At 38.4% G+C, this 16182-nt stretch overlaps 2 protein-coding genes across 2 annotated transcripts; one reads left to right on the top strand and one right to left on the bottom strand.

Annotated features, from left to right (window-relative positions):
- Window positions 1-509: 509 nt before the first annotated feature.
- LOC143855055 (dehydrin DHN3-like) lies at window positions 510-1920 on the top strand. The gene is made up of 2 exons (XM_077365225.1): window positions 510-816; window positions 1572-1920. The coding sequence occupies exons 1-2, from the start codon at window positions 592-594 to the stop codon at window positions 1785-1787; spliced, it is 441 nt and encodes a 146-aa protein (XP_077221340.1). The 5' UTR covers window positions 510-591; the 3' UTR covers window positions 1788-1920.
- A 2251-nt stretch (window positions 1921-4171) lies between these two features.
- On the bottom strand, window positions 4172-14427 carry LOC143854089 (26S proteasome regulatory subunit S10B homolog B-like). Its single transcript, XM_077363844.1, has 10 exons — window positions 14237-14427; window positions 12890-13009; window positions 12224-12360; window positions 11881-12042; window positions 11620-11706; window positions 11433-11519; window positions 10961-11098; window positions 5856-6047; window positions 5671-5769; window positions 4172-4575 (listed from the first exon to the last, which is right to left on the bottom strand). The coding sequence occupies exons 1-10, from the start codon at window positions 14334-14336 to the stop codon at window positions 4501-4503; spliced, it is 1197 nt and encodes a 398-aa protein (XP_077219959.1). The 5' UTR covers window positions 14337-14427; the 3' UTR covers window positions 4172-4500.
- Window positions 14428-16182: the final 1755 nt, after the last annotated feature.

Raw genomic sequence — 16182 nt, 5'->3', positions numbered from 1 at the left:
TATCTATATGATGGTCTATCATTAGTCCACGTGGCTTCAAGATTTTGATGCAACCATGCAAGAGTCACTTATTCCCCCAACGGTAAAAGTAAAATCATTTCCGTAAGTTGATCCTAACCCTCCGATCTGATTGTTAGAGGGTTGATCCTAACCCTCTATAGATTGGACGGTTAGGATCAACCTATGGAAATAATTTTTGGGGCACAACCTATCTAGGCTGTGGCCCATCTAATGGACGGTTTGGATCATCCAATGGTGCGGGCCATACTGTACTTTTAATAAAGTGAGGAGTGCCCTCATCAAAATACAGTAGTGCTGATAACATTTCCCTCTTTAAAAAAACAGACAAAATTGCTGAAACGTGCCTTGCTAAAAACCAGCCGCGTTGCCTCTAAATAGCAACGTGGCACTTCAGTTGAAGAAGCTCTAGATACGTGTAAGAAGCGTGTGACGCAACGAACCGCTCCTCTCCCTTCTCTTTCACCTATTTAAACCCCACCCCCCTCTCAATCTTTCCTATCACAAACAAGTTTTTGTCTCAGATCTATTCACATATACATCTGTTTCACTTTTCATCCTTAGAAGAGAAAAATGTCGGGTTTACGCGACGAATATGGGAACCCTATTAACCAATCCGGTACCGGCACCGGCACATATGGTGCACCAGGTACGGGCACTGGCACGGGCACATATGGTGCACCAGGTACAATGGGTGGTTTGGGTTCTGTAACGGGCGGTGCCGGGCACCAACAGCCGGAGCAACATGGAGTTTCCGGCATTCTCCGTCGCTCTGGAAGCTCTAGCTCCTCCAGCTCTGTAAGTGCTTACTTATCTTAACGTTATTTGCTCTGTAACTGACTATTGGACTCAAAATTAAACATTATTTTGAGTCTAATAATCAGTTTTGGGCTCACAATCGCTTCTCAAAATGCAAAACGAAGGGGAGCTAAGTAGAGAAGGGTGACAAGGAGATCTAGCTATTTTATTCAAACTCCATTATTTTGATAAAGGGAACTTTTTTTTATTGTTGGGTGAAAGCTTTTGAGGAAATAGAGAATAGAAGAAGCTAACTGATATCAGCACAACCATGTTTTGATATTTCCACTAGTCTTGTCTCTTAGAGTCAAATGTTGTAATAGTTCTCAAGAAGCTGTCACAAGCCCATTAAAAAAGCTGGGTTTGTACGTACAATTATTATAAGAAAGGAGAGACGGGGTGGGTGGTTTGTGCAATTATTAAAACATGGTTCTGCTGATATCATTTCCCTAGAAGAAATTAAACCTAAAATTAGGGACTTGCAGAAAGGCATTTCATGGGTGGCTGTTGTACGAGAGAGAGGCTCACTTTTCAGATGTGATGCCTTTCTCATGCAAAACTCCCTAGCAAGATGATTTACCACTATAAAAAGAGAGCAGCTAGTAAAACGCTCATGTGTCACAGCACCTTCAGATGGCCCTCCCTATTGTGCCACTTACCCAAGAGCATGTTAATTACTATTTTCAAGTGACAAAAGTACTCTTGCATATATTTGGTAAAATGACAAATATACCTATGTTGTTTGTTTATTACAGTCAGAGGATGACGGAATGGGGGGACGTAGGAAGAAGGAGAAAAAGAAGGGATTGACGGAAAAAATAAAAGAGAAGCTGCCCGGGGCACGTAGGACTACTACTAGTACTGAGACGGGGCAGGTCGGGCATGAGACTACTACTGAGAAGAAAGGGGTGATGGGGAAGATAAAGGAGAAGCTGCCCGGACAGCACAAGGAGCAGGGGCAGGGCTACTAGAAGAATACCAATGTAGAGATACAGACCACGAGCGTAAATAAAGTTTGCCTGTTTTACAATAAATAATAGTAGCGGTCGCATATGTGTTTCTGTATCGTGTGTGTAATTTATAAATTTGAAAGTTTGTGTGTGACTCTATCGTGTATGGACATTATAAGTTTGGAAAGTCTGTGATATTTTATTTACTTGGATGTTTCTGTTTACGAGAAAGCTTCCTCTGCTTGCACTCTTTTTAATGCCCGCCCTGTTTGGTTTGGTTGCTACATTCTTGGCCATCCTCAAGGATGTCCCAACTAGAAAAATGCTCTTTTTTGTAACTTAATAGTGTTTGGTAGCCAATTTAGCATCACAGTCTAGAGACTAGGCCATATGTCATTCCCCCACGAAAATGAATGAAGAAGATCATAACCGTACATGAGACCTCAGCTTTATAGTCTCCTTGATGGCCACAAATTACTCTTTGATGGCCACAGATTCGTAGGTAATTATTACTTGTTTAGTGATGTGGCACCCATGTTACCTTCCATGCCATTCTCCTCAAAAAATGAGTAATTTGTCAAGTAGAATTTTGCTCTCTGTATATATTGGTAATGAAAACTCTTATGAGATTGACAACCAGACACTCACCAGGTAATTCTTAGTTTAGTTGAAACATTACAAATGTTTGTCTCCTCCCTATTACTAATTGTACCACTAATCTACTAGGTAAACTTAGTTAGATGAAACATTACTAATGTTTTGTCTCCTCCATATTGACTAATTGTACCACTAATCTACAAGGTAACTAATATGCATCCATACAGACCCAAAATAGTTGCCACATGCCCGGCATGCTCAAGAATGTACCTAGCAAAAAAAAAGCTTTTTTATGGCAACTTTGCAGTGTTTGGTTGTCAATTTAGCATCACATTCCCTAGAGACTACTAGACAAGTTTAACAGTAATTATCGCTTGTCGTGATGTGGCACCTTTGTTCCCTGACTGTAATTATTGCTTGTCATGCTGGGGCACACTGGCACCTTTGTTCGCACCTTCCATGCCAAATTTTTCTAATAAGGAGGAATTTAGCAAGTAGAACTTTGCTCTCTCTTTCTTTGTTTATATTGGTAATGATACCTCCTCCCATTACAAGGTTGGCAACTTAACACTACTCATCACTATCCTACCTGGTAAATCCTTGGTAGATCAAACACTACAAAATGTTTGTATCCGCTCTATTGACTACTCATACCACTGTTCTACAAGGCAACTATCTGCATCCAAAGGTTGGATGCACAGAGACTCTCATACCACTGTTCTACAAGGCAACTATCTGCATCCAAAGGTTGGATGCACAGAGACTCGGAGGGTAGTGGAATAAGCAGCCAACAAGGAGACAAGTGTTGCATTTGCGTGGAATTACCTCGGGTTAATATTCATAATTAGACAATTAGTGTTTGGTTTCACGGCATAGGCTTGGAGAGTAGGGGAATAAGTAGGAGAAAGAGAACAGTTCTCAAGATTTTTCAAGCCAAATTCTACTTTTTGGTGGAATTTGATTTGAAAGTTAACGAGGACAAGAATTCTTTAAGATTTTTCAAGCCGAATTCTTCAAGTTTTTGCAGAATTTGATCTGAAAGTTATGAGGACAAGAATTCGATTTCAACAGATAATTACCTATGAGATATCCCAGGTAGTCTCTAGGGAGTTCAATCCAATATTTTATTGCAATCAAACAAGGAATGGCTGCAGGGATTTTGTGCAATCAAACACAGCCTATGGATTTTGCTTGGCATTTGAGTGCCACTGTTGCAAAATTTCCAGTCTGGTTGCCCCCTAGAATCCTTGGCATGTCTGGGTAATTATTGCGACGTGACATTCTAATCACTTGTTGCAACTTCCAAGCAAAAATCCACAATAAAATGTGGAAGTTTCATGGGAATGGTGCTTCTCCCCCCTCTTCTCTATGTACTGGTAACAATACCCCTACTTATTACCCTGCAACCAAACACTCCTGTCCTTCAAACCCAATTCGTGTCTTTTCCCTTTACCAACCAATGAAGAGCACTTGTAATTTAAGTCTCCTTGTTATCGATTGCGTGACTCTCAGAGCTCTCTAATCCCAGCCTAAGTTCCTGTTCTCGATTATATTAGAATAATATTTTTGGTCTTTCAATATGAAATAGGTTGAATTACTCGTCATTCCACCACACACTATTAGAGCCTCCTTGTAGACAAAGCTGATTCCGAATTGTCTTTCCTTCCTAAATTTTAATTCTTGTCTTCTTGAATACAACTAGCATGCTCACAAAGAAAGCTGCATTGCTTTGAAGTTCTACCAATCAGGCCAGTTAGTAACATTAATAGCATCGGGAGGACCTAATGAGAAATGAATGACCGGCTGGGTGCCACTATCAAAATAAAGTGCTACATATAATTGTTAGGTTCTTCTCTACATATAATCATCAATTAATGGAGAAATTAACAGGATGATGAAGCAGCTATAAGCTCGAGTGGTTTAAGGATGTTCGTAGAAGGCTCAATATCTTACCAATAAAAATTACAAGGCCCGTATCATTTTATCTGAGAGGCAAAAGTAATTTCAGGCAAGATTGGTAAACCAGGCCTGCATGTGAATATGTTTCAAGTGACCATACTACACTTTATGTCTGTGTTTCCAGTTGAATCCTCTGCAGTGCCCCAGCATCCATGGCTCCAGAACACAACGCGGTGTTCTAATCCTTCCCAAAATCAGCATTGTAATGGGCAGTCGATTCGAGTTTTTTAGCTTCGTTCAGTTTTCGAACAGCCTGGGACAAATGAAAACATTAGAATACTCAAGCAGCAGAACTCATCAACAAAAATTTCCAAATTGTCATCCAACATTACAACATTAAGGGACGCAAAATCTGTTCATCGCCCTACAAAAGGTTCCGTTTCCTTGTGGGAACCATCTGTTTACAGTGGGATGTCTAATCAAAACACTGTTAAAGACTCCCAGATTCCAGAACACCCACGCTCTGATAAAACCCTTTCTAGTAAAAATGATTGACTATCAGATATGGTGGAAATCGTAAACACCAATCACCTGGAGAAAAGTATGAAGGCTGAGTAGATGGAGGACAAGGATGATGAGCTATATTAAGACTGGAATCACATAGGAATTGAGATTTTCAAGGTAAAGATTCCCAAAACTTCATGAAAGACAATAAGATTCTAGACACTTTCCTCAAATGGGTCTGATCTTGGAGTGGTAATCCATCTTGTAGAAGTGCATAAACAATAAATGTACCAAGCAAGAATAAAAATGTTGGTAAAAACCGAAGATAGAAACACTCCCGCAAGTATCATCTATAAAAGGAATCACGGTCATGGTGATGTAGAACAGGAAGAGGAAGGGAAGAAGAAAGAAAGGGAACAAGGGAAAGAGGGGCAGAAGAAAGAAAACGGAAGATAAATAGGAGGGAATAAACTTGCACGTAATATTATTCCAAAAGCTAAAATGTCCAACACATCATCCCATATATATAAGGCAAACAAAAATCAACAAAATTAAAATAAAATGAAAATGAAAATAAAATCTTTATAACAAAAATGTCACTTATTGGGCCCTCACGGGTTTGTGACCGTGCCTAGAATAAATCTGAAACAGGTGCCTACGATCCCCATCAATTAGTAGAAGCAATAATAAATTATTCAAATCTAAAAATTTTCTAACGAAAACTTCATCAGAGACAACAATAAACAATTACGAGATGAAAACTAAGTGACCAGAGACAATTGATATCTCCAATGATCAGTGAAATTTCACTCACCGTTTAAGTGAGAACTGATTATCTCCATCAATCATTTCTATGAAATGGAAACCTTACCTTCATTTTTTCTTTGACTAATGAAAACCTTACCTTCATGAAGTCTTCATGGATGACATAATCTCGCTCTGCTCGGATTGCTGACATCCCAGCTTCCGTACAAACATTACGAAGATCAGCTCCATTGAATCCCTGCAAGTGTCGGGAATAAATTTTTCAGGTGAGGAAGTGACAAAGTACTATGCTTAAGCTCCTCAAACAATGAAGGCATGACTGACCTCGGCAAGTTTTACAACTGCTTCATAGTCGATATCACCATGTTTCGCAATTCCAGCAGCATGAATTTTAAGAATCTCCATTCTTGATTGTTCATTTGGTAGCGGGATCTCTATCTTCCTGTCTAATCGCCCTGGACGGAGGAGCGCAGGGTCCAAAACATCAGGTCGGTTTGTTGCCATAATCATTTTAACCTTGCAACCATATCATAGCAGTCAGAATTCGCATTTGACCATGACAGTAGAGAGAAAAAATACGATTTGAATGTATGTATTTCTGCATGTAGAACACTTGTGTACTTTTTTTTCTGAAATGAAGACTTGTGTAGTTATTTAAGTACAATTTAAACCGTATTTATTGTTTTTAACAAACATTTCTACTTAACAAAAAAACCTGTTTATATAACCATCATTTTCCCATTGACCACCAGCTCTAGTATAAAGTGATAAAAATGTCACTTTTACATGTACGAGACATCAGACATTCTGACTTGCAACTTACACAGAAATTTGTAAGAATTACAAGGTAGGGAAAGCTTACAAGAACAACCTTATGCGTATAAAAAACAGCATAAAATGCTCCTAATTGTACTTGAGAGAAAGTTAACAGGTGTAAGGAATTTAGATTCTGCAAAAAAGTGTGCCCATGGTACTTTTCTATGCGCATGTATTCATTTCAAGTGCTAATCGAGTAGAAAATAGGAATGGGAAAGAAGAAGGTTCCCACTAGGCATTGTTTGTGCCCCGTGCATTTTGGATTTTGAGAATTGATTTTTAGTACCAAACTGATTATTATTTTTCCTGAATTGTAACGAGATTTCATTAAACCAACCAGAGACCGAGGAGGTCCCTAAAAGTACAATATCATTTCAAGTACATTAGCTATTTAAATTGATGGAAGGAGTGGTTATAATAGAAGTGTTGAAATCTTGGTGTTTTTTAGTAACGGTGTTAATAGGACAAGTTGGGGGATTAATTTGTAAAAGAAGGGTTGATGGAAGAGCATGGTACTAAGAAGCTCTCTTGGGGCGGTTCAGGCATATTTCTCACTACTGGTATGATGAAGGAAGACATGTCCCAGTTATTTTATTTTGTTCTTGCTTTAAAGTTTCCTGGTCCAGGGTATGCCCTGGCCAGCTTCTCTGATACTTTGTAATACAGGATGGGGGATCCTGGTCCCCAATGTAACCTTAGTATCAATGAAAATATGTCATCTTTCAAAAAAAATAAAATTCAAGTACATTAGAAAGGAAAATAAGATTGGAGCATCATAATTCCTTGGTGAATGGCACAAACGTCCACCTTGTTTGCCTTCACCCCAATTGGACCACTAAAAGCCCAAATCACCTCCCCACCACTAAAAGTACCAAAATGATTATTAGACTCAAATTTAAAAGCAATTCAAAGTCCAATAATTGGAGGTGCGGAAGGAAATCCATACTATGCAAAAGTAAAAAGACCCAATTCTAGAACCCTCATTTTCTTGTTGCCCACCAGGTTTTAGACTAAAGTGATGAAAATGTCAACGATGTATGAGAAAAAATAACAGCAGACTGCCTCACTTACAACATAACACTCTTTTTTTCTGAATGGTGGAAAATTTTATCAACATAAAAGAAGTGGGAAGGAAGAAACCATGACTGAGATGGTCACTACAAACCAAAAGATGGGAGACGACAAAAGGCTTTCATAACTAAAATCAAAGCTCTCAAGGAGGGAGATGATCAAAGATCCTGTCTCAGCTTACACCAGATCGGGCCAATCTGTCAGCATCACTAATTAGCTGATCTTCTCCCATGGTGAAGAAACGGATGGAAGCCCTAAGATCAATCTTCAATCTCATCTATGAGTGGACAAATCTCCAGGGATGAGGATGACTCCCCTCCAACCACTGGATAACATTGAGGGAGTCTCCTTCAACAATCAACCTCCCCAAATCAGGCCTACCTGTGATCCTTGTGATACTTATGCCCTGGAGAACCGCTCTCACCTCAACCTCATTTGAATCGGTAATCCCGATGAGACCCGAGAAAGCCCGCTTAGTATTTCTGTTCTCATCCCTAAGAAGGATGCCTAACTGGCCCTGGATTTTGTTCTAATCTCTAAGAACGCCGCCTAACTGGCCCTGGATTGCCCATATTAGAATCATCAAAGTTAAGCTTTAGATGAGCCGGATCACCACTAACACAGATCTCTCTCCATCCCCTCCAAAGGCCATAAGCAAAGAAGAATCTAAAGCTTGGGAGGATCTTCACACAAGAAATGGTTAACGTGACCACCTTCGTAAAAATAAAGTGTGGCTCCTTAACCAAACCTTTAAATACCATAACATTTCAATCCTTCAATAGAACCAGGGAGTGTGACTAACAAGCATAGTTGCCAGTGCGGGAAGCAAAGGCTCTCGGGAAGATGGGAAGTGGAAAGCGTGAAGGGAAGCGAAGGGGAAGCATGAGAGGAAGCGTGATGGGAAGCGTGAAGGGAATCGACAGAGAACTGTAAAGGGCAGCATGAAATAATTGAAAAATGAAAAATCCACAAAATTTTAAAAGTGGCAAATTCCAGTTTCCAACCAACATAAGCAATTAGAATCCCACCATCATAAATTACATGCAAATCCAAGAACACGGTTAGACCATGTTTAGCACCCATGAATTTTTTTTAATAAAGCATCAATTTATCCAGTGGTGGGAGAAGGGCAAGGAGGGTGGGAGAGGGAGAGAATTGAGAGAGCATAAGTGAAGAGGGGGTGAGAACTCAAGGTTGAGGTTCAATCCCAACTTGCCTATCAAAAAATAGGGAAAAGAAAATCTCTACTCACAAAGAATCAGACAAGAGCAAAAATAAACCGAGCAAATTGGAGAAGCGAGCTTCCCGCGGATTTCAGAAATGCACTTCCCAAATTGGGGAAATGCGCTTCCCCAATTTTTGGAATTTTTTTGGAAGTGACGCGTTTCCCGCTTCCGAACCGTGCTTCTCCAAAAGCGTGACTCCCACCTTCCAGGAGCATTTCCGGTAACTTTGGTATGCACTGAATTATCAGGCAAGCGCGACAGAGCATGTCACTACTAGGTGTTCGATTTTAAATCATTATTGGTGGTTATTCGCTTATTTGATGGTTTTCGAGCGTGTGTTTGAGCTTATTGTAGCATTTCCTGAAGTTATAGCCTTAACTTGGTGGTGAAAAAAACTACCCTTGCATTCTAAAGCCCTGCTACCACCATGTTCATCCGCTGCATGCATATGCTCTTGTGCTCCACCTTGTTTTTAATCTCAGAAAGAAAAAAATGAACACAAATGAACACTGCTTCTTTTGGATTATAAAAATGAATGTAGATATTAAAAGAAAAAAAAACGGTGGGAATTTGGTAACAAGGACAATGCACACTTTTTATCTTCCAATAGAAAAAGAACACTCCACTTTCTGAAAAATCATGACGCCATACAAATATGCACTATATTTCACATGTAATTCATATAAATATTTATGCATAATGCATACACTACATTTCACATGAAATTCAGATAAGTTAAAATTATGCATAATGCATACACTACATTTCACATGCAATTCATATAAATATAATTATGTAACACATGGTGGAATAATATACCACTAATACACTTACGATTTTATTTTCGGCATACATTTATGTTTTGGTATGCGTTTCAGTAGGAATGGAAATATAAATATATCATATCGGCTTCGGTAGAAATTTAAAACCTTGCTTACAAATTAACAAGCATTGCGGTCAAACTTTCCAAGTTAGGACATACATTGCACACAACGTGTATGTGGGTCATGGATTGCCTCCACTGTAAATTTGGCAAAGAAAACAATGGTTCTATGTATGTAGTATTTTTTGACATAATATGGAATTTTAGCTTTGAAAACTAGGAATAATAAATTAGAAAATAACATGCAAGAAGTTTGATTCCATGCCATCATGGAAGTATTAATGTTCACAAGTGTCTCTAAGAAATATGAATTTTATAGTCCAAATCATAGTTGTTCTTGTAGGCTACCTTTCTTCCTTTAGTTAAAATTTCCTCTTAAATAGTTACTTACTACTTTTCGTTAGTTAGAGGGATAGCCTTGGCGCAACGGTAAGGTTGCTCCATCGTGATCGGGTGGTCACGGGTTCAAGTCACGGAAACAGCCTCTCTGCAAAGCAAGGGAAAGGCTGCGTACATCTAGCCCTCCCCAGACCCCGCAATGGCGGGAGCCTCGTGCACTGAGCGGCCCTTTAATTTTCTTTAGTTAAAAATTTCCACTTTCTTCTGCTTGTAACTTTCTATGGTAAGTTTTAAGGATCAATTATTGGTGATGTTTCTGATTCTTCTTTTTTAATAATTTTGCATTCCCCTTATAGTTATTAGTTCCGTACATTCATTAACTTTCTATTTTTAGTTCCGTGCATGCATTAACTTCCTTTGGAAGGTAGTCTTGTTAGCAATGGTGCAACTTCTTAAAACATCTACTAAAGGAACTGATATTAGCACACTGCCCTATTTGATATTGGCACCCCTCCTTATCTTAAACTTCTCTGATTAATTGTACCAACTTTCTGGGAATTGAAGAGCCATTGAAAGATGTTTAATATAAAGAAAAAGGTGTACATATCAAAACAAAGAAGTGATCTCTGATTTTCCCTTTCATCCTTTTTGTGCTATTTATTTATAATTTTAATGTACCTAGTAAATGGGTAATCTCTGAATTTCGTATTAATGTAATATTATTCTCACAATAAGTGTCTCTGGTCAGAAAAGAATGTCCTTCGATATTATCATGTAAATAGCATGACATATCTGCATGTTGAGTTTGTCGAGGCAATTGTGTTGAGACACATTGCATTCACGTGTGACACCGAAACCTGTCACCTGTGTCCATTATAAGTAGCATACAATTGGAAATACAATTTTTTCACAAAAACAAAACATCCAACCATAGAAAAAGGGCACATCACATTTGCCAATCATTGGCATTGAAAAAGGCACCTTGAAGTGGAGTTCAAGCATTTTATTTACTTTAACCAATCTATAATTACAAGACTGCTAGTGATATTATGGTTATTTAACTTTTATTGCAAACTTGATCTTAGCATGCATACCTTTCCAAGCTGATCAAACCCATCCAGCTGATTGAGCAGCTCCATTAGCGTTCTCTGGATCTCGCGATCAGCACTAGTTCCCTCACTAAAACGGCGGCCGCCAATGGCATCAATTTCATCCATGAAAATGATGCAAGGCTTGACAAGAAGAACCAGAGAATTAGTGAAGCAATTGCTGAGAACCAAGAAATGTGAAATTTACCATGCCAACATATGAAGAAACATGCTATTTTGCATGCGTTGGCATGCAAGGAAAAAGGTTTGACCAATGAAGTGGAGAATATCCAATTATCAGACATTCAAAATCTATAAATGGCAATGAAAAATCAAAGTAATTCTAAATCCTTGACATGTATTACATAAAATTCTGAAGGGATGGGGATCTGATCTTCAAAGATGAAATTAGTATCCTGTTGTTGTTGGATGGAAATGTTAGAAACTGAAACATAAACTAAGAACACTGAATTCTTACTTGGTGATCACGTGCATATCCAAACATTTCCCGGATCAGTCGTGCACTTTCACCTATGTATTTATCAATTATAGCACTGGATACAACCTACACACAGAAAATATGTTCATAAAGTTGAAATTTTGAACTAGGTGAGGAAAATTGGCTAATCAATTATTTTCCCAGACTAGAAAATAAAAACACCTACCTTAAGAAAATTGGCATCTATATTGCTGGCTATGGCCCTCGCTAATAGCGTCTTCCCTGTTCCAGGAGGACCATAGAGAAGAACACCCTGAAATCATTTGTAATAAATAAGAATGAACTGCCAAATTGCTTTTGTAGCTCTGAACAAATATATTTAATCTGACTTGGTCATGATTCCCAACACATATTTAGTTGGGCAGTGCTACTGAAAAAACAAACCATATATAATGAAAGCATCACCATTGTGTGTCGTGTTTGTTACCTTGGGAGGTTTTATCCCTACTCTAATGAAGAGTTCAGGGTTCATGAGGGGTAGCTCAATAGATTCCCTGAGTTCCCGGATCTGATCAGATAACCCACCCACAGCAGAGTAGCTAACATTACCAGGATCTTCATGAAGCATGTTATAAACAACTGGGTCAACCTGGAAACAAAGTATAGGCTTTACACCATTAACTCAAATGTCATCTCTTCTATCATCTCTTCTAAGTTTTTGTGAAGAGTAGAATTGGACTATATTATGAGAATGAGCCATCCTTAAATTAGCTTCTCGATTGTTAATCATCCCAAAATAAAGAAGCACGATACATCATGGGACACCATACCTCGCGCGGAAGAGCCCGCATGATTGTAAGAGTAGTCATGTCAAGAACCACTCTGGTTCCTGCTGTGAGCTTCTCCTTATCTACTTTACTGCGGCAGCCAACGACATACCTGGGACCACTACTTGCTTTGACTATCACTGGAATAACACAAAAGTATTGGTTCCCAAAACATCATTAGCAAGAGCTTCCCACTGGACGAGAAAAAAAAATAAAAATAAAAATTAACAACCTAAGAGCCCACATCATTAATGTTTGACCAATTATATCTGGACTCACAAACAAAGAAAGAAAATCAGCATGCCAAAACAGAAGATTCCCAACACCACACTTTGACCATCAGCTCAAACTATTCAAACTCGCCATGCACAATTCTAATGGTTTGATTAACCTTTCAGTACTTCATTATTGCAATATAACTAATTATATATGGCTCCAACAGTCAAAGATGAAGCCTAAAAATGGAAAGTAGTCTTGTCATTTGGTCATTAGAAAATTTTTCCCTCAAACAGAGATATATATTGACTATAGATTGATTCTTCAATACTATACTAGCACAAGGGCAGGATGACTACCACATCCCAACAGTCAACACACGCACGCAAAATTAAAAATGCATTCTATGACTGTGGATACGAATAAGAACATTTAGAATAATGAAGTACTTACAACGCTCGTTATCAAGAGGCCGAAGAACTTCTCCTATGATCTGTCCAACACTCTGAAGAGACTTCAAATCATCTTCAGTCTTCGCAAATTCCTTTTTCGCTGCTCGTAAATTCTCCCGCACTGCATTCAAATTTTATGTTAGTTACTGGTACAAGTATAATTAGTAGAGTCAATCTAAATATAGATATTAAATAATCTGATAGTTAATCAGACGAATAATACTAATAAAGTATGGAAACATGCAATGTCAGTTAAAAATGATTGTCCAACTACGAGACAAAGTGAATATGTTGCTTTTGACGCACTCTAAAAAGCATATACATCCAAAATTCAAAAAAAATAAAAAATAAAAAGCAAAGAATTGTCTGGAGATAACAAGCAAATCTTCTTCTTTTTTTTAATAGTACAATTAAATATCTCTATCAACAACTAACTATGACAATTCAACAACAACAAAAAAAATGAGACAAAAGGAAGGTAAAAACCAATAACGTAGATGTTGTGATTTAGCCAAAACTTTGAATTTGCTACTGACACGGGTGTTGACACGTATATCTACAGTCCTTTCAAAACTTCATGTATTGCTATAAGTATTAGACTTGATGTGGGCATGTCAACATGTTTTGTAAGGTGTCAAGTGTGAAATATTGTCTTATACGTTTTAGCTACCCTAATCTCATTTGCCCATCAAGTTATCAATCACTCCATAATGCAATATTAACAAAATTAAAAAAGAACACCCACATGCAATTTTAAACCAGAATAAGAAAATCACGCATCAAAATAGAACAAAAATCCAAACCCATCTACCCAATTCTAACAAAAACCAATCTATACTAGTCGAACCCTAATCTCGAACCAAACCTTCAACCCAAATGCTAAAATAACCCCATTTCATTATTTTGAAACCCTCAATCATCAAAACAGCATTAAAACCATAATCTCGCCCCATCAGATTCTCAAGAGGCTCATTCCATTACTTTCAAAACCCTAATCTTCAAATCAGTATGAAAACCCTTCTCTTCAAAACCGCATGAGAACCTGGATCTACTGTCTTTTTTTCTTCTTTCCGTATCTATGAATTTCCCATCCAATTCTCAAACACCCAAATATTCAAAATTATCAAAAAAAATAAAAAAAATACAAACCACTTTTTAAATCAGACCCAAAAATGGCATCATCTCAGAAGAACAACAACCCTACGCAAACCCTAATACTCGATTCCAACCACTCCAAAACATCAGAAACCCTTATAAACTGGTCACATTAGAGCATCAGAATTCTAGATGGGGAAGAAAATGAAAAAACACAAAAGAAATTAGGGTTTTATCTTATTTTCGTACAGACCTGCTCTTACTCTGGAATCGAGCTCCTTGTGTTGGAGGAGCTTTTTCCTGTATTCCCCAACGACGCTACTGCGACGTACGGCATCATCTCCGTCGCTCATCTTCAGATCGACGGACGGGAATTTCTCTAGCAAAGGGTTATTTCTTGGGCTGTAAAGACTAAAGAGAGAGACTTACCTTGTAGAAGATGAATAGCCGAATAGAATATGAAAGACTGGCGTATGATATTCGCACGACTATTTTTGTTAGTCAGCGACCTCACCTTGTTTTACATTATACATTTTATTAATCGGGTGTTAAATGATTTTACAATTCCGCGGATAATTTGTCCAGGGCAAAACTTATCCTAGAACAAGTGCTTTTCACATGTTCTTTTTTATGAGTTTTTATGTGGTGTAAGCCCGTATTGTCTGGTGTTTTAAAAAGAAGTACTGGACGGCTTACACCATAGGATGATTCAAACAGTCTATTTGATGGGATGATCTTAAGTCTTAACCCTCCCTAATGTGCCATCCATCACGAACAAATAGAGGATTTGAAACAATAATGACCCTACTCTAGTCGAAGGGTTGGAATCATCCTATGAAAATTATTGTTGGGACACAACCTAAATTCGTTGTTGCCCCAAAGATTGGCAGCTTGGATCATCCTATGGTGTGGGACTGTGGACTAAGGGTGTCAATTTTGGCTCGGGCTCGGAAGCTCGCTCGAGCTCGGCCAGAAAAAAAGCTCGGCTCGAATCCTTAACGAGCCGAGCCCGAGTTAGGCCAGGCTCGGCTTGGCTCGGCTCGTTAAGGCTCGTCAGGTAAACATCATCTTCAAAAACGTACTGAAGGTGCGTATGTCATGTCAACATCGTATGAAGGTGCATATGTCATGTCAACATCGTATATATTAAACGGTTGAGAAAAATCCGAAATTAATTTTTTCCGTAATTGTCATAACTTTGAGCATTTTTGGTATTTTTTTCTTAATTGTCATAACTTATCACCTTTTCTTGGTAATTTCTCATTTCAAACTTTATAAATTCGCTATTTTACTTTTTTGTTTGTAATCATTACTTTTCTTTTTTCATTTGCTTCTTTTGTCATTACTTGTTTTTTCATTTGCTTTTGCTACCGAACTTTGCGACATAGGCGAAACTTTATAACCAAGCTCGATAAAGCTCGCGAGCGGCTCGCGAGCCTGGCCGAGCCTGACCGAGCCGAGCCGAGTCTTTGAGCTTAACGAGCCGAGCCGAGCCTGGTCAAGCTCGGCTCGTTTACACCCCTACTGTGGACCTTAAAGTTTTTTTTCGAAAAGTATATACTACTAAAAAGGAATTTCTTTTACCATTAACCCCTTTGCTGATATCTAACGTCTATCTCTATGAGAAATTATTTGAGGGTAAAATCGTAATCTACATACGAAAAGTACCAACCCGGGTACCTGTCTATGACAATTACGAAAAATAACAACCAAGAAGAGGTGAACATATATGACAATGATGAAAGAAGTACTTTATATTGCTCACGCAGGACACTTGCAAAATATTGACTGATTCCGGGCACCTGAAGTGGAACAACAATTATGAAAACCTCTAGGGCTAAGATCAGCCTAACTACTTTATATTACTCATGCAGGACACTTGCAAAATATTGACGGATTCCGGGCACCTGAAGATGAGCAACAATTATGAAAACCTCTATCGATTGGAGGGCTAGGATCAGCCTAACTACTTTATATTACTCATGCAGGACACTTGCAAAATATTGACGGATTCCGAGCACTTGAAGATGAACAACAATTATGAAAACCTCTATCGATTGGAGGGCTAGGATCAACCTAACTACTTTATATTGCTCATGCAGGACACTTGCAAAATATTGACGGATTCCAGGCACCTGAAGAGGAACAACAATTATGGAAACCTCTATCAATTGGAGGGCTAGGATCAACCTATGGAAA

This window comes from Tasmannia lanceolata, unplaced genomic scaffold, assembly GCF_043159265.1.
Source record: "Tasmannia lanceolata isolate RefF3 unplaced genomic scaffold, GAP_Taslan_0.1 ptg000020l, whole genome shotgun sequence".
Classification (NCBI taxonomy): Eukaryota; Viridiplantae; Streptophyta; class Magnoliopsida; order Canellales; family Winteraceae; genus Tasmannia; species Tasmannia lanceolata.
This window is presented reverse-complemented; position numbering and strand designations above follow the sequence as displayed.

Bases quoted from the DNA above. Each gene is read 5' to 3' on its own strand.
- LOC143855055 (XM_077365225.1), top strand. From the start codon at position 592: ATGTCGGGTTTACGCGACGAATATGGGAACCCTATTAACCAATCCGGT. The intron at 817-1,571 runs GTAAGTGCTTAC...TGTTTATTACAG, and splicing joins GCTCTAGCTCCTCCAGCTCT to TCAGAGGATGACGGAATGGG.
- LOC143854089 (XM_077363844.1), bottom strand. From the start codon at position 14,336: ATGAGCGACGGAGATGATGCCGTACGTCGCAGTAGCGTCGTTGGGGAA. The intron at 5,770-5,855 runs GTCAGTCATGCC...CGACACTTGCAG, and splicing joins CAGTTGTAAAACTTGCCGAG to GGATTCAATGGAGCTGATCT. The intron at 4,576-5,670 runs GTAAGGTTTTCA...CATTTGTCCCAG, and splicing joins TCCATGAAGACTTCATGAAG to GCTGTTCGAAAACTGAACGA.